The following is an 18,476-nucleotide window of genomic DNA, read 5'->3' as shown; positions in this document are numbered from 1 at the left end:
CACCGGCGATAGCATCGGAGTGAACGAAACGGTGCCCCTCTGTCTCAGTATGTGTAGCGCATATATCTGATGCTGTCTGGGCAAAAAGAGTGACATTGTTGCCACTCATGACATTGAATGCAAGGGAAACCAGTGAGCATTTGGCCTCCTGTGATTTAAAAAAAAAATTAATAGCCAATCAGTGTTGAGTTAAACTGAATGAGCTCTGCTGTGAATGGTCCTGGCCCACCAAACAGTGTCAAGGGAAGCCAACTTGGCTTTGGCTTCACACCAATCACATCAGAAGCCAAATGTCATTGACAAATCTTGAATTGTTGCATCTCACTGTGTTGTCCTCTGGTGGCTGGCTAGCTAGCTAAATTTGACTTTTCCTGAATTGGCCATGCATGGAGAAGGGGATTTGGACTTGTGGTTTTACTTAATTATCTGTACTGGCCAATGGTTATAACAGCGATTCTGATCCAACTTGTTGTGCCCCTGGCTTGAGAGGATGGAAGTTCAACATGTAGTAGGATAATGTTAACTAGCTAACGTTGTCCATGAATGGAAGTTAGGTTAGCGAGCATGCATTTTAGCCAGGTAGCCTAAGACAACTAAAAGGGTGTATGACTGTTTAGGCAGCATTAAAGAGGATAGCATTGGCGTTTCTCAACAAGTAGGGTGAGTCAACATGTTGTTTTTACACACACACACACACACACACACACACACACACACACACAAATCAGTACAATCGACAGCCACATCCTATTTAGTTTACGTTGATTAGACTAAAATAGTTTTTGGTTTCTTTTTAGTTGTCGTTGTATTAGACTAAGCAAAGATTATTTTTTTAGATGTTGGCGTAGTGGAGACGGAGCGACTTGTGGTAACGTTCCATGGTTCTGAATGTAGGCGTTTAATAGTCTAAACAAAATGTGGGAAACATTAACATGCTTGGTCATTATAACTGTTAGTTACAATATATTTTGTAGACTTCACAGGACAAATGTTGCTCTACGGTTTTGTAATGAAACAAAGGTGTGGTGTAATTTATTCTGCCACTGTGTCTTCTTATTGTCTCTGCCTTTTTAGTCCTATATATCACAGTGTCAAGGGATATGAACTAACAGGTTACAGAGCAAACAAAGTCATTATCACAACACATTCTTTCCTGGGTTGGTTTCCCCTGAGGTTTTTACCCACTGTTGCTTTGATGTGACACAGAGAGCGAGGAGAAAGGCTAAACCAGGCTCCCGGCGAGGCATTGTGTAAAGTACATTCCTGGTGGGTTGGTCACGCCACTTCCTAAATGTAAACCACCATCTGCTCTTGTGTCCCGGAGATCACACCACCCTGACACATTCCCTCTCATGTATCATTTTCACAACAATCCCCCTGCCACAAATCACATCACACGCATGAGTTGGTGGGGTGTGCTCTGTACTCTTTATGGGTGGCTGCATCTGTTGTCTAAAGTACCTTCCTCTCTAGTATTTTCTCCATTCCCAGGTACTGATCTGAAATACTGACTCTGTACCGGTACCCCCTGTATATAGCCTCCACATTGACTCTGTACCGCTACCCCCTGTATATAACCTCCACATTGACTCTGTACCGCTACCCCCTGTATATAGCCTCCACATTGACTCTGTACCGTAACACCCTGTATATAGCCTCCAGATTGACTCTGTACCGTAACACCCTGTATATAGCCTCACTTGTTATTTTACTGCTGCTTTGAATTTTTTATTTTTTATTTTTTTACTTAACACTTTTATTTTTCTTAACTGCACTGTTGGTTAAGGGCTTGTAAGTAAGCATTTCACTGTAAGGTCTACTACACCTGTTGTAGTTGGCGCATGTGACAAATAAAATTAGATTTTGATTTGGAAATGCAGCTTCCACCTGCCCAGTGCTTTTAGGAGACAACTCTACTGTGGATATGAAAGTACGTCCCAAAATAAGTTTTAATGTCACATGCACACTTTCTTGTGGGCCCTAACCCCAAAACAATGCAGTCATCAATGTAATACTTAAAATAACACGGTAGGAAAGAAAACACAAAGTTTTCACCTGACCAGTTTCTTTGATTTCTTTTTTTATTAGTTCTGATTTAAGCGAAGGAGACGACAAGACGAGGAAACATGTTTGGACTTTTGATACACCCACTTAGGGCATCTCCAACAGGCTGAACCTGCAGTAGCCAAACAAATCTACTTCTGAAGGAATGTGTTATGGTTTATTTTGGGGTGTCCTAATCCGCCGTGCCAAACTGTCATGACTGGGCTGTCGTCATCAACGCTAGAGAGATCAGGTTGTACATGATGGCGTATTGTGTTCCCATATGACATTTCCTGTCTGTGTAGCGATTTGAGATCTAGTGGCTTCCACCATATCCTCTTTAGCCAATCAGTGACCGGATATGATGCAGCCGTTTCCTGATCGGGGAAACCTAACTGTGTCTGTGATGATCTGTCTATAGCACGAGAGAAGAGGGGGTTTGTGTAGGGGAGTGTCTGAGTGGGTGTGGACATGAGACGGAAAGTGAGGGAGAATGTAGAGGGGGTGTGTCCATGGAAAGTAAGAGGAGGTATGTTGCTATCCTTCATCTGTCTGACACTTCTCACACAGCCCTTTCATAACACATGACGGTTACAGTGATGTCATTCCTCTCTTACTGCCAGTGGTGAAGAACAGAGTTGAGTGACAGCTGATCGTTTTCCAAGGACCTGTAGGACTGCCTTCCTCGTTTAAAAAAAATGTATTTTAATTTAAACTTTTTATTTATTTTAACGAGGCAAGTCAGTTAAGAACAAATTCTTATTTTACAATGACGGTCTAGGAATAGTGGGTTAACTGCCTTGTTCAGGGGCAGAACGACAGATTTTTACATTGTCAGCTCAAGGATTCGATCCAGCAACCTTCACGATCTAACCACTTGGCTACCTGCCGCCCCCTTGTGTACTAGTGGGGAATAACAGACAGAATTAGGTGCAGTTAAGGAGAGGAAGCCATGTCAGTCTACTGGTCTGTCCTTGTCTCCTATATCAGTGGAGGTGAAGTGTCTCTAGACTATTGAAATGGACCCGTTCTTAAAGCTAGGCCTATATCAGTGCTAGTGAAGGAGACGGGACGAGGTGACGTACTTCTAGACTATTGAAATGGACCCGTCCTTAAATCTAGGCCTATATCAGATCAGTGCTAGTGAAGGAGACGGGACGAGGTGACGTACTTCTAGACTATTGAAATGGACCCGTCCTTAAAGCTAGGCCTATATCAGATCAGTGCTAGTGAAGGAGACGGGACGAGGTGACGTACTTCTAGACTATTGAAATGGACCCGTTCTCATCAAGGTGCTTTTTGCTTCCAGAAAAATGAGGCGTCCAACACTTAGTTTCAGACTTCTTGGATGCAGATTCATTTATTTTTGCTCTGTAATCCTCGTTTGGCTTTAGCGAGTGCTTCGAGAAACCTAAGTGTAAAATGTCATGCTGAGTAATGGTTCATTTACTAACCCAGAATGCTGTTAACGCACTGTGAGGACTACAGCTAATTCATCATTAGGTAATGACTGTCCTCTTCACACACTGGCTACTGCTCTGTGACGATGTGAGACGCAGACTGACTGACCTCTGTCTCTCTCCATCCCTGTAGGATCCTGTTCTCCACTCCTCTAGCTGTGGTCAGCTACTTCCTCATCTGGTATGTTCCTGTGATTGAGAATGGGAAGGTCATCTGGTACCTGGTCTTCTACTGCCTCTTCCAGACCCTCCAAACTGTGAGTACTGTAGTCTACAACGCCATACTGGTAGAGCAGCGGTTGGGGAAGTTCACACACACACACACACACACACACACACACCAGAAGACCTAAAAGAGCTGCACCAGATGTATAGAACACAAACCCAGTATAATCAGTAAAAAAAATAAAACTAATTAGGATACATTTTAATGTCTCATAACATTCTCTGTCTCTCTCTCTCTGTCTCTCTCTCTGTCTCTCTCTCTGTCTCTCTCTCTGTCTCTCTCTCTGTCTCTCTCTCTCTCTCTCTCTCTCTCTCTCTCTCTCTCTGTCTCTCTCTCTCTCTCTCTCTCTGTCTCTCTCTCTGTCTCTCTCTCTGTCTCTCTCTCTGTCTCTCTCTCTGTCTCTCTCTCTGTCTCTCTCTCTGTCTCTCTCTCTGTCTCTGTCTCTCTCTGTCTCTCTCTCCAGTGTTTCCATGTACCCTACTCAGCTCTCACCATGTTCATCAGTGAAGACCAAAAGGAGAGGGACTCTGCCACTGCTTACAGTAAGTCCCCTTTATGCATGGACACACAACTCACTACCTAGACACTACTTAGTACACATGACCAAATAGATTACTTCATTCTAGGTAGTAGTGATGGGCACCGATATGGAAAATCTGTATCCCATTATTTATCAATTGCATTTATTTAAAAAAATGCTATCATCATGTTCATAAATAATACTACAGCGGTGTTGACAACTGTTGATTGGTTGTCCCGCTGGGTGTGAATTCTCTGGGAGCGTAAGCCTGTCTAACCAGTGTCAATACGATGACAAACCCCATCTGCAGGCTATTCAGTATGTTGAGTCCGAGAGTTGTCCCTACAGGAACGTGTGTGTGTGTGTTAACAGCTAGGATAAACTGTTACGATATGCCTTGCTCATATAGACATCAAACGGTATCACATTGAATTATCGATAGCGGTAAGTTAGTCTATGCATTTTGGATATTAGGACACAAACAACTTAATCATTAATACACAGTATAAACATGAATACTATTTTATCTAAGCCATCCATGCAAAGATTTTACGTATGGGTGATTCCCGGGAATCAAACCCACCATCTTGGCGTTTTACAAGCACCGACTACCAACTGAGTTAGAGAACCACCAAGAGGATCGTTGGTTGGTTTTTCTTTGGACAAAATGGAAAGATGATCGTTGGTTGGTTTGTGTCATCTGTATGCTTCTGACCTCTCGTCCAATCAGGAATGACGGTGGAGGTTCTGGGTACTGTGATTGGCACAGCCGTCCAGGGTCAGATTGTGGGCATGGCCAACCCCCCCTGTATCCTGGCCCCCGGTGACAATGTAACAACAGAGGGGCTGAACTCCTCCTCCCTGCTGCTGGGACAGGAAGTTAACACCACGGTCATCTCTCCCGGCATCACCCTGGACCAGACGGTACGCCGATAGACCGTATCCTAACCTCTCGCCTAAATACTTGTATCTTCATGAAGATGACTGAGCTCACAAATACAGATCATTTTAGACTTTACGATAAAGCTAGTGTATGTTGTGCTATGTTAGTTATACCAGATGTACTGTAGTAGGTTACTATAGTCCACTAACCTGTCTCTCTCTCCTGTTTTTAGTTTCTGTAGTCCACTAACCTGTCTCTCTCTCCTGTTTTTAGTTACTGTAGTCCACTAACCTGTCTCTCTCTCCTGTTTTTAGTTACTGTAGTCCACTAACCTGTCTCGCTCTCCTGTTTTTAGTTACTGTAGTCCACTAACCTGTCTCTCTCTCCTGTTTTTAGTTACTGTAGTCCACTAACCTGTCTCTCTCTCCTGTGTTTTTAGTTACTGTAGTCCACTAACCTGTCTCTCTCTCCTGTTTTTAGTTACTGTAGTCCACTAACCTGTCTCTCTCTCCTGTTTTTAGTTACTGTAGTCCACTAACCTGTCTCTCTCTCCTGTTTTTAGTTACTGTAGTCCACTAACCTGTCTCTCTCTCCTGTTTTTAGTTACTGTAGTCCACTAACCTGTCTCTCTCTCCTGTTTTTAGTTACTGTAGTCCACTAACCTGTCTCTCTCTCCTGTTTTTAGTTACTGTAGTCCACTAACCTGTTGTCTCTCCTCTGTCACAGAAAACAGCCTACATGATAGCCTCCGGTGCCATCTGTTCCATCTACGTGCTCTGTGCTGTGGTGCTGTTCTTCGGAGTCAAGGAGAAGAAAGGTAAAGGCAGGATGACCATTTTATCTACCAATGCCTCAAATCAACACATCCCTATTGCTATTTCAGTGGTCTTATGGGTTCACTTTGGGTCATTCATTTCAATGTACCTATTGGATAATGATGAACTCGTGTGTGTGTGTGTGTGTGTGTGGGAGGGTGGGTGGGGGGGATTCCCCAACGGCCTGCCAGTCTTCTAAACAAGCCCACTCCCTCGTGGATTTTTATTGAGATCTACGGTTGTGATGCTGACGCAGTACGCTGTTTCTGTCTCCTATGACTATGGGCTGTGACCCTGGTGGCTTGATGCTCTAACAGATGACCTAATGAGGGTTTACTAGGAAACGTACTGGTCAAATGGGGCGGCAGGTAGCCTAGTGGTTAGAGTGTAGAGGCGGCAGGTAGCCTAGTGGTTAGAGTGTAGAGGCGGCAGGTAGCCTAGCGGTTAGAGTGTAGAGGCGGCAGGTAGCCTAGTGGTTAGAGTGTAGAGGCGGCAGGTAGCCTAGTGGTTAGAGTGTAGAGGCGGCAGGTAGCCTAGCGGTTAGAGTGTAGAGGCGGCAGGTAGCCTAGCGGTTAGAGTGTAGGGGCGGCAGGTAGCCTAGCGGTTAGAGCGTAGGGGCGGCAGGTAGCCTAGTGGTTAGAGCGTTGGACTAGTAACCGAAAGGTTGCTGGATCGAATCCCTGAACTGACAAAGTAAAAATCTGTCGTTCTGCCCCTGAACAAGACAGTTAACCCACTGTTCCCCGGTAGGCCGTCATTGTAAATAAGAATTTGTTCTTAACTGACTTGCCTAGTTACATAAATAAAAAATAAAAAAACGCTGACTGACTTAAAGTTGAAACACATTTGACAACTTTATGAGGTTAACTTTTATATTATAACATTGTCTGTCTGTGTCTCTCCAGAGTCGTCTCGCCCCCGGTCAGAGCCCATGTCGTTCTGGCAGGGTATCGGGCTGGTGATGGGTCATGGACCTTACGTCAGGCTGGTCATGGGCTTCCTCTTCACCTCACTGGCCTTCATGGTGACTATATAGGACACACACTTGTTTAGGCATTACTCACTCACTCAGGCATACACACTTTTGCTCTCTGCATTTGCATGTCTACACACACACTACAACCCCCCCCCCACACACACACACACACACACACACACACACACACTACAACACACCTCACCTTACACCCCCCCCCCCCCCCCCACACTACAACACACCTCACCTTACACCCCCCCACCCTACACCCCCCCACACACACACACACTACAACACACCTCACCTTACACCCCCCCACACACTACAACCCCCCCCCCCCCATTTATTTACAGGTCAGTGATGCATATAACACTCAGTCATAAATGTTCCATGTCCACACAGCTCTCTAACGACCGCTGACGCTATTGTTCACAATACACACATGCCCTTAATGGTGAGTGACACGCATCACGTTTTGGTAGAAGTGTCATGTGGTGTTTTATAATATGTCAGAGTCTCTGACCATAACCACCTCATCACCTACAATAAAACTTAACCCAGCCATAAAGCTAAGCTTCAAACCCAACCGTAAGCTAACCTTCAGTATGGCCTCATGTTGGGATAGGCTGTCTGCCACCGCTCTACTCCTTTTTAGAGTGTCTGGCTGTGTATTCTGTTTATTTATGTGGTCTCTGGGTTAAGCCTGCCTGTCGTGTTAAAGTTGAGTCTCCAGCCAGCGAGCGCTTGGCTCCTGTGTGTGAGGCCAGTCTAACTGAGCGTGTCTGTGTTTCTGTCACTCTCTCTCTCTGCAGCTCCTGGAAGGGAACTTTGCTCTGTTCTGCTGCTACACTCTGGGCTTTAGGAACGACTTCCAGAACATTCTACTGGTCATCATGGTGAGGACACACACAATGGCCTTTTTATATGTTTGATACAGACAGATTGATACTCTTTTCCCCACATCATTCACTGACCTCTCTATTGTTACTGTAACCTTGACTGAACCACTGGAGACAGTCAGGAGGTTGTCTATACAAAACAGCGCTCTCTCTCTCTCGCTCTCTCTCTCTGTGCCTGTCTCTCGCTCTCTCGGTGTCTCTGTCTCGGTGTCTCTGTCTCTCTCGGTGTCTCTGTCTCTCTCGGTGTCTCTGTCTCTCTCGGTGTCTCTGTCTCTCTCGGTGTCTCTGTCTCTCTCGGTGTCTCTGTCTCTCTCGGTGTCTCTGTCTCTCTCGGTGTCTCTGTCTCTCTCGGTGTCTCAGTTTCTCTATACAAAAGAGCTGTCTCTCCCTGTATGAGAACATGCATAGTCTATCTGGTAGCCAGCCAGTGAGGGCTAATGACTTGTAGCTGCTATTACTGTGAGCTGTGTTCACTTCCACTGGTCTGAATACCAACCTGTTCCCACAGACGTTTACCACTGCTATGAAAGTCGCTCTCTGTCCCCCCCGACATCCCTATTTATCCCTCTCTTCTGTCATATGATTAAAAGGACTTAATGACGTCTTTATCCTAACAGGAATGTAGTTGGTAAATGTGGCAGTTAGCCTGACACATGACCTTACTGCAGTGCAGTATGGGGGAAACTCTTGGTTCTAATTCCATAAATAAAAGGGATAAAGTGACCAGTATTAATGTCCTTTCCTTTATGTAAAGTTGAATTACCTTTTTATTTAGGAGTTAATTATGGTTTTAGGGTACTGATTAGGATCAGTTTACCCTGCCCTAATCCTTACCATTAGGCACAGGTCTAGGATCAGTTTACCCTGCCCTAATCCTTACCATTAGGCACAGGTCTAGGATCAGTTTACCCTGCCCTAATCCTTACCATTAGGCACAGGTCTAGGATCAGTTTACCCTCCCCCAATAGAGACACACTAAACTGACGTTAGAGCAGCTTCATTCTATATTCACCCCTTCGAAGGCTGTTGAGGGTTCTTAACCTGTTTTCTTCATTCTAAAGCTCAATGTTATTCAGTACTACAGCCTTTCACCACGTCTCTCTGGCCTCAGTACTACAGCCTTTCACCACGTCTCTCTGGCCTCAGTACTACAGCCTTTCACCACGTCTCTCTGGCCTCAGTACTACAGCCTTTCACCACGTCTCTCTGGCCTCAGTACTACAGCCTTTCACCACGTCTCTCTGGCCTCAGTACTACAGCCTTTCACCACGTCTCTCTGGCCTCAGTACTACAGCCTTTCACCACGCCTCTCTGGCCTCAGTACTACAGCCTTTCACCACGTCTCTCTGGCCTCAGTACTACAGCCTTTCACCACGCCTCTCTGGCCTCAGTACTACAGCCTTCACCAGATCTCTCTGGCCTCAGTACTACAGCCTTTCACCACGCCTCTCTGGCCTCACTACTACAGCCTTTCACCACGTCTCTCTGGCCTCACTACTACAGCCTTTCACCACGCCTCTCTGGCCTCAGTCCTACAGCCTTTCACCACGTCTCTCTGGCCTCAGTCCTACAGCCTTTCACCACGCCTCTCTGGCCTCAGTACTACAGCCTTTCACCACGCCTCTCTGGCCTCGGTACTACAGCCTTTCACCACGCCTCTCTGGCCTCGGTACTACAGCCTTTCACCACGCCTCTCTGGCCTCGGTACTACAGCCTTTCACCACGCCTCTCTGGCCTCGGTACTACAGCCTTTCACCACGTCTCTCTGGCCTCAGTACTACAGCCTTTCACCACGCCTCTCTGGCCTCGGTACTACAGCCTTTCACCACGCCTCTCTGGCCTCGGTACTACAGCCTTTCACCACGCCTCTCTGGCCTCGGTACTACAGCCTTTCACCACGTCTCTCTGGCCTCGGTACTACAGCCTTTCACCACGTCTCTCTGGCCTCAGTACTACAGCCTTTCACCACGTCTCTCTGGCCTCAGTACTACAGCCTTTCACCACGTCTCTCTGGCCTCAGTACTACAGCCTTTCACCACGTCTCTCTGGCCTCAGTACTACAGCCTTTCACCACGCCTCTCTGGCCTCGGTACTACAGCCTTTCACCACGCCTCTCTGGCCTCGGTACTACAGCCTTTCACCACGCCTCTCTGGCCTCGGTACTACAGCCTTTCACCACGCCTCTCTGGCCTCGGTACTACAGCCTTTCACCACATCTCTCTGGCCTCGGTACTACAGCCTTTCACCACGCCTCTCTGGCCTCACTAATGGGGTCACTCCAGGTGGCTTGGCTCCTCTCTGGGCAAGGGCACAGTCTTCATTGCTACACTGTTTGGTAATAGGGTAACTCAATAGGGTTGCCAGATTGGGCTGGGTAGAGGGAACACGGATAGAGAGGGGGGGGGGGGGGTTAGACATACAAGACCTTGTGCCCAATGCAGAGGAAGTTGGTTCATGAGGAGACAACAAGACAAAAGGACCTTGTCTCTGGTCAGTGTCCTTAAATGGCCCCCATTCTGTATTGTGCACTATGTCTCTGGTCAAAAGTAGTGCACTACGTCTCTGTTCAAATTTAGTGCACTACGTCTCTGTTCAAATTTAGTGCACTACGTCTCTGGTCAAAAGTAGTGCACTACGTCTCTGGTCAAAAGTAGTGCACTATGTTTCTGGTCAAAAGTAGTGCACTATGTCTCTGGTCAAAAGTAGTGCACTACGTCTCTGGTCAAAAGTAGTGCACTATGTTTCTGGTCAAAAGTAGTGCACTATGTCTCTGGTCAAAAGTAGTGCACTACGTCTCTGGTCAAAAGTAGTGCACTATGTTTCTGGTCAAAAGTAGTGCACTACGTCTCTGGTCAAAAGTAGTGCACTATGTTTCTGGTCAAAAGTAGTGCACTATGTCTCTGGTCAAAAGTAGTGCACTACGTCTCTGGTCAAAAGTAGTGCACTATGTTTCTGGTCAAAAGTAGTGCACTATGTCTCTGGTCAAAAGTAGTGCACTACGTCTCTGGTCAAAAGTAGTGCACTATGTCTCTGGTCAAAAGTAGTGCACTATGTCTCTGGTCAAAAGTAGTGCACTACTTCTCTGGTCAAAAATAGTGCACTACGTCTCTGGTCAAAAGTAGTGCACTATGTTTCTGGTCAAAAGTAGTGCACTATGTCTCTGGTCAAAAGTAGTGCACTACTTCTCTGGTCAAAAATAGTGCACTACGTCTCTGGTCAAAAGTAGTGCACTACGTCTCTGGTCAAAAGTAGTGCACTACGTCTCTGGTCAAAAGTAGTGCACTATGTCTCTGGTCAAAAGTAGTGCACTATGTCTCTGGTCAAAAGTAGTGCACTATGTCTCTGGTCAAAAGTAGTGCACTATGTTTCTGGTCAAAAGTAGTGCACTACGTCTCTGGTCAAAAGTAGTGCACTATGTTTCTGGTCAAAAGTAGTGCACTATGTCTCTGGTCAAAAGTAGTGCACTACGTCTCTGGTCAAAAGTAGTGCACTATGTTTCTGGTCAAAAGTAGTGCACTACGTCTCTGGTCAAAAGTAGTGCACTACGTCTCTGGTCAAAAGTAGTGCACTATGTCTCTGGTCAAAAGTAGTGCACTATGTCTCTGGTCAAAAGTAGTGCACTACTTCTCTGGTCAAAAATAGTGCACTACTTCTCTGGTCAAAAATAGTGCACTACGTCTCTGGTCAAAAGTAGTGCACTATGTTTCTGGTCAAAAGTAGTGCACTACTTCTCTGGTCAAAAATAGTGCACTACGTCTCTGGTCAAAAGTAGTGCACTATGTAGGGAGTAGGGTGCCATTTGGGACTCTCGTTGTTGTGACTCTACTGTAGCCAGTAGTTTTCCTAGATGTCTTTGTGGGAAGTGGTTATGTTGCTAATTAAGTGGTGAGCGCAGACAGGACAACAGTAGCCTGTTGTGACTCTACTGTAGCCAGTAGTTTTCCTAGTTGTCTTTGTGGGAAGTGGTTATGTTGCTAATTAAGTGGTGAGCGCAGACAGGACAACAGTAGCCTGTTGTGACTCTACTGTAGCCAGTAGTTTTCCTAGTTGTCTTTGTGGGAAGTGGTTATGCTGCTAATTAAGTGGTGAGCGCAGACAGGACAACAGTAGCCTGTTGTGACTCTACTGTAGCCAGTAGTTTTCCTAGTTGTCTTTGTGGGAAGTGGTTATGCTGCTAATTAAGTGGTGAGCGCAGACACGACAACAGTAGCCTGTTGTGACTCTACTGTAGCCAGTAGTTTTCCTAGTTGTCTTTGTGGGAAGTGGTTATGCTGCTAATTAAGTGGTGAGCGCAGACAGGACAACAGTAGCCTGTTGTGACTCTACTGTAGCCAGTAGTTTTCCTAGTTGTCTTTGTGGGAAGTGGTTATGTTGCTAATTAAGTGGTGAGCGCAGACAGGACAACAGTAGCCTGTTGTGACTCTACTGTAGCCAGTAGTTTTCCTAGTTGTCTTTGTGGGAAGTGGTTATGCTGCTAATTAAGTGGTGAGCGCAGCCTGTTGTGTTCAGAACATGTGACTCTATTCACTCTGAAATATACCTATTTTTTTGTAGACACTGAAAATGTTTAATGCTGGAAGGAGAGAGACTTGAGGGGGCAGTGGGGTGTAGACAGTTCAAGGGAAGCTAGATGCAGGTGACCTTGACGCGGCACCGCCAGGCGACTTAGGCGCGGCACCGCCAGGCGACTTAGGCGTGGCACCGCCAGGCGACTTAGGCGTGGCACCGCCAGGCAGCAGACCAAACATTTGTGAAGATGTTTAGCCGACGCAATCCACCCACAGGTGATGCACTAGGAAGGTGACTCAAACACAAATTACAGAGTGCTGCATTTTACTAGAGCAGGTTTAGGGGAAATGTACCTTTATGATCTGTACTTCCTTGGCACTATTAAAGCCTACAGTACTAATACTGTGACGTTTTGAAAATAATCCATTTTTAGTGTAAGAGCTGTTGGTAAAGACCACCGGCGGTTTCAGCCTGTTTTGGTGGGATGGAGTTTTGGCCTTCCATGGTGACATCACCAGGCGGTAAATTGGTTAATAGACCAATAAGAAAGCATTCTGAACCCCTCTGCCAATGACAGCTATTCTTCAGTTTTCCCCTCCCTACCCAGACCACTCCCACAGTCCCTAGCAAAATTCTTTAAAAAAATAAATATAGTTTCTTTTTGACCATTTTAATTGAAAACAGTCACAGTAAGATATTTTAATTGTTACCCACAAATGATTTGAGATTAAAAACAGCTGTATTTGACCTTTTTAACTTGAGTTGGAATGTTTTGGGAAGCAGTTTTTGCATTTTGTATTAATGAGAAGACTGGTAAAATCCTAAACACGAACCAGACTAAAACTGCTGTTTTTGGTTTTGTCGTCTTCCTCACCACATGTTCTACAACATTGCGTACCAAATCTCACCCTATTTCTTAATATAGTACATATGTTCCCTGGTCAAAAAGTAGTACCCTACATGGGGAATAGGTTTTCGTTTCAGACTCGACCCTTCTCTTTTACACGTTGGCAAAAGGAGAAATGGACTGGAACGCCGGCTAGGTCAAAGAAAGATGGACACAACTAAATACAGCTATTTTCTATATGAAGTGTTTTGACTAAAAACGACACACTACTTTGTCTCGTCTCCAGCTCGCTGCGATGCTCACCATCCCTTTCTGGCAGTGGTTCCTCACCAAGTTTGGCAAGAAGAACGCTGTGTACATCGGCACCTCGGTAAGACTAAGCAGAATGATCACACAGCACTATGCCGTAGTCCAGGGTTTACCAAACTCGGTCCTGGGACCCCACAGGGGCTCTGGCCCTGCACAGATGATTTTCAAATAACCAACTTTTCATCAAGTGTTGATTTTTGAATCAGCTGTGTTGTGCTCGGGCAAAAACCAAAACGTGCCACCCAAGTGGGGCCCCAGGACCCGAGTTTGGGGAAACCCTGCCTTAATCCATGGAGACATGCTTTATTGGACCAGGGTCTCAGAGTTATAATGATGATCCTGGTGGTGTGTGACGATGATCCTGGTGGTGGTGTGATGATGATGATCCTGGTGGTGGTGTGATGATGATGATCCTGGTGGTGGTGTGATGATGATGATCCTGGTGGTGGTGTGATGATGATGATCCTGGTGGTGGTGTGATGATGATGATCCTGGTGGTGGTGTGATGATGATGATCCTGGTGGTGGTGTGATGACGATGATCCCGGTGGTGGTGTGATGACGATGATCCCGGTGGTGGTGTGATGACGATGATCCCGGTGGTGGTGTGATGATGATGATCCCGGTGGTGGTGTGATGATGATGATCCCGGTGGTGGTGGTGTGATGATGATGATCCCGGTGGTGGTGGTGTGATGATGATGATCCCGGTGGTGGTGGTGTGATGATGATGATCCCGGTGGTGGTGGTGTGATGGTGGTGGTGTGATGATGATGATCCCGGTGGTGGTGGTGTGATGATGATGATCCCGGTGGTGGTGTGATGATGATGATCCCGGTGGTGGTGGTGTGATGATGATGATCCCGGTGGTGGTGGTGTGATGATGATGATCCCGGTGGTGGTGGTGTGATGATGATGATCCCGGTGGTGGTGGTGTGATGATGATCCTGGTGGTGGTGTGATGATGATGATGATCCCGGTGGTGGTGTGATGATGATGATCCCGGTGGTGGTGTGATGATGATGATCCCGGTGGTGGTGTGATGATGATGATCCCGGTGGTGGTGTGATGATGATGATCCCGGTGGTGGTGGTGTGATGATGATGATCCCGGTGGTGGTGGTGTGATGATGATGATCCCGGTGGTGGTGGTGTGATGATGATGATCCCGGTGGTGGTGGTGTGATGATGATGATCCCGGTGGTGGTGGTGTGATGATGATGATCCCGGTGGTGGTGGTGTGATGATGATGATCCCGGTGGTGGTGTGATGATGATGATCCCGGTGGTGGTGTGTGATGATGATCCTGGTGGTGGTGGTGTGATGACGTCGGTGTTTATAATACGGTGTTTCTGTCTTCTCTGCAGTCTGTGATCCCCTTCATGATCCTGGTGGTGTGTGTGAAGAGTAATCTCATCATTACCTACATGGTGTCGTTTGCTGCCGGGGTCGGAGTCGCTGCTGCCTTCCTGTTGCCGTGGTGAGTTGGAGTTTTTCCTCTCTTCGACCCTCTCGCTGTCGTCTCTCCTCTCTGGTTTCTCTCCCTTATGTTTCTAACCCCTACACTCTTATGTGTGTTTGGATGTCTCTGTCTCTAGGTCCATGTTGCCAGATGTGGTGGATGTTACGGTCTCTCTGTCTCTGTCTCTGTCTCTGTCTCTAGGTCCATGTTGCCAGATGTGGTGGATGTTACGGTCTCTCTGTCTCTGTCTCTAGGTCCATGTTGCCAGACGTGGTGGATGTCTGTCTCTAGGTCCATGTTGCCAGACGTGGTGGATGTCTCTGACTCTCTGTCTCTGTCTCTAGGTCCATGTTGCCAGATGTGGTGGATGACTTCCAGGTCCAGAACCCAGACTCTCGGGGTCACGAAGCCATCTTTTATTCCTTCTATGTCTTCTTCACCAAGTTTGCCTCTGGAATCTCCCTGGGGATCTCCACTCTCAGCTTGGAGTAAGTTTACCCTTCACACAGTACACTGGAATGTCTCTCTGCACTTTCTAAGTAAAACACAAACACACTGGCCCCTGTTGTACTGTACATAGGTAAATGTTGTTGGTGTGAGAGGATAAACCCTACAGTCTCCATATGATTCCTCTGGCTCTCGCGTCCGCTCCATATGATTCCTCTGGCTCTCGCGTCCGCTCCATATGATTCCTCTGGCTCTCGCGTCCGCTCCATATGATTCCTCTGGCTCTCGCGTCCGCTCCATATGATTCCTCTGGCTCTCGCGTCCGCTCCATATGATTCCTCTGGCTCTCGCGTCCGCTCCATATGATTCCTCTGGCTCTCGCGTCCGCTCCATATGATTCCTCTGGCTCTCGCGTCCGCTCCATATGATTCCTCTGGCTCTCGCGTCCGCTCCATATGATTCCTCTGGCTCTCGCGTCCGCTCCATATGATTCCTCTGGCTCTCGCGTCCGCTCCATATGATTCCTCTGGCTCTCGCGTCCGCTCCATATGATTCCTCTGGCTCTCGCGTCCGCTCCATATGATTCCTCTGGCTCTCGCGTCCGCTCCATATGATTCCTCTGGCTCTCGCGTCCGCTCCATATGATTCCTCTGGCTCTCGCGTCCAAATTAGTAGTGTGTGTATGTCACATTAACCTCTTTGTTAGCGTGTTGATCAGTCATGAGGTTACATTCATTTGTACAATCAACCTCTAACGTGTGTCTCTGTCTCTGTGTGTGTCTCTGTCTCTGTGTGTGTCTCTCTGTCTCTGTGTGTGTCTCTGTGTGTGTAGTTTTGCAGGGTATATGACTCGAGGTTGCACCCAGCCTGAGAACGTGGATATAACCCTGAAGGTTCTGGTCTCCGCGGCGCCCATAGGACTCATTCTGATTGGCCTGGTCTTATTCCGCTCTTATCCAATCGACGAAGAGAGGAGGCAGGGCAACAGGAAGCTGCTTCAGGAGCAACGGTAAGACTGGCGTGTCTGGCTGGAGAACTCGGGGGGGCCTCGTACCCCAAGCATTTCCTGTATAACTGAAAGGATTGGATATATATATGATCTGTAAACAATGCCAAATTCCGCTCCTTGACATGCCTCGTACCCAGGCTACTCAAAGTACATTTTTGGTAACTGTTCAGGTATATTATGGACTGCTTGTATGTGCCATGTCTAACCCCTGGTCTCTGTTCTCACAGGGAAAATGAATCAGACTCAGAAACGGACTCCACAGAACTGACCAACATGGTGTAGGTTCTAGAACACTCATGGACCATTGGAGTGACACTGTTGCTTACACCGGGTGGGGCTAACGAGGGCTGGACCTATCACGATGGAGATACTGCTACCATCCAATCACACTGCTGCTCACGTGTCTCAGAACACCTGTCGTCATGACGATGCACCGTGGCAATGGAACAACAAAAGTATCTTATGGCGACGGAATCCTAAAACGGATTGACCTTCCCGGTTCAATTCCCCAGCCCACTTAAGCTATGACAAACTCGGAGACATTGTTTTGGGTGCAGTCTCAAAAGGCAACCGATTTCCTAGTGCACTCTATGGAGACTCAGAGTACTGTGAAACACATCCTTTTGTTGTCGTCGTCCATGAATGTTACACAAAACCTTAATGTGATGTGTGTACCTTTTCTTTTTTTTGTTGTGTATTTTGCCAATGTTGAATATTTCTGTCAGAACTTGATCTATCGTGGCAACAATTTTCAAACGCTCAAGACTTTTTAGACGTTGTTCTAGAACAATCTACTACTCCCCTCAACTGTGACACTTGAACGGCCGTCTTTCTATGGTGAAGACGACCGTCAATAAAATTTACTTTTTTTCTACTCGGTTTACATTTCAGTTAAAGGTAAAAAATAAAAATAAAAGCCAGACAAATTATTTTGGTAGAGAGAATTTCTACAACTGAATACCTATTACCGGTATACGTGTTTCTACAGACTTCAGTTTGGTACTGTGTATAAAACAAGGCAGAACCCTATCTAGCATTGACAGATTCAAAGTGTGATTTCATCGTTTAAATTCCTTTTTTTTTTTAAAGGTTTAAGACCTTGTCTGCTATTTGACACTACAATGGAGTTCTGTCACGGATTCCATTTTGTTTTTACAATGTTTCCTTCCTCACTTTTCATTTGCTCATTCAACAAGGGGTGTATTCACTAGGATGCCAAGAGGGAGGGACCTACCTGAATTTGTCCCATAGAAACTCCTTTGTTGCAAAACATTTTTGCTATGGTGTGCACCAATGAATACACCCCAGTAATGCCCAGAAGAGATTTGGTCCTAACTGCAACACTGTAGGTAACTATACATATAAGTAAAAATATGTCTCAAAAACACTGGTTCTTAGTCTCACCATTTTAAACCAGAACCACTATAGCACAACAATTGTTAACCAAACTATTTTACACAGCCTGTTACAATCTATCATGTATTAAAGTTGTTTTTCTTACAGCTAGTCATTAACTTAGTGTTGGGAAAAACCATAATGACAGCTAGTACTAATCTAGAAAGATTACGTTATTTAAGTATGTGAGTAAAATGTATTTGTCCTATTAAGAGAATACCGTTCAAGTTGCTGTTCCTACTGAAATGTGTTCTGAATGTGTACTAAAATGTTCTCACTGTGTGTATTGAGCTCAAAACCTTTTCATTTTTTAAAAAAAATCCATTTTATTTTTTGAAAACAGTGTATTCTCTACCTTGTCTCTTTTTTAATGAAGCAATAGACATGCATTTTAAAGAAAAGGGAAGAATACTAAAGTCAAAGTATTAGAAAATGGAGTGGGGAGTGAAGTCTGAGTTTTAATGTATTGAAAGTGTCGACCATGATGACACGTGTTTAAATTGACCTACAGGGGGAAAAGAAACAAGGATATTCTTAACAGTCCTGTGTGAAAAGATAATCCTACATTTCATGTCATATGTTACACAAACACACAGTTAAATATTTACAGAAGACATGTTGAGCAGTGCCTTCAAACATTGTGAAGGGAAGTCATGTTTAATGTCTCTCGTGGTCTAGC

The 18,476-nt window shown here is 46.0% G+C and overlaps 1 protein-coding gene across 2 annotated transcripts in view; it reads left to right on the top strand.

Annotated features, from left to right (window-relative positions):
• The window catches only part of LOC139558947 (sodium-dependent lysophosphatidylcholine symporter 1-B-like), a 41,252-nt gene extending 23,112 nt beyond the window's left edge, over positions 1–18,140 (top strand). Inside the window, exons 4-14 of one of the 2 annotated variants that reach the window (XM_071374467.1) lie at positions 3,637–3,760; positions 4,193–4,271; positions 4,980–5,173; positions 5,859–5,949; positions 6,853–6,971; positions 7,736–7,819; positions 13,465–13,548; positions 14,852–14,964; positions 15,291–15,434; positions 16,226–16,402; positions 16,630–18,140. In XM_071374467.1, the coding sequence (XP_071230568.1) occupies positions 3,637–3,760; positions 4,193–4,271; positions 4,980–5,173; positions 5,859–5,949; positions 6,853–6,971; positions 7,736–7,819; positions 13,465–13,548; positions 14,852–14,964; positions 15,291–15,434; positions 16,226–16,402; positions 16,630–16,684 (1,264 nt within the window). In that variant the 3' untranslated portion in view covers positions 16,685–18,140. Of the gene's footprint in view, positions 1–3,636; positions 3,761–4,192; positions 4,272–4,979; positions 5,174–5,858; positions 5,950–6,852; positions 6,972–7,735; positions 7,820–13,464; positions 13,549–14,851; positions 14,965–15,082; positions 15,256–15,290; positions 15,435–16,225; positions 16,403–16,629 lie in introns of those variants that run through there. The other variant, XM_071374468.1, reaches the window with a different exon arrangement.
• The last annotated feature ends 336 nt before the right edge of the window (positions 18,141–18,476 follow it).

Source organism: Salvelinus alpinus, chromosome 29 (genome assembly GCF_045679555.1).
Source record: "Salvelinus alpinus chromosome 29, SLU_Salpinus.1, whole genome shotgun sequence".
NCBI lineage: Eukaryota > Metazoa > Chordata > Actinopteri > Salmoniformes > Salmonidae > Salvelinus > Salvelinus alpinus.
The sequence above is the reverse complement of the archived record's forward strand: the minus strand, read 5'-3'. Positions and strand labels throughout refer to the sequence as shown.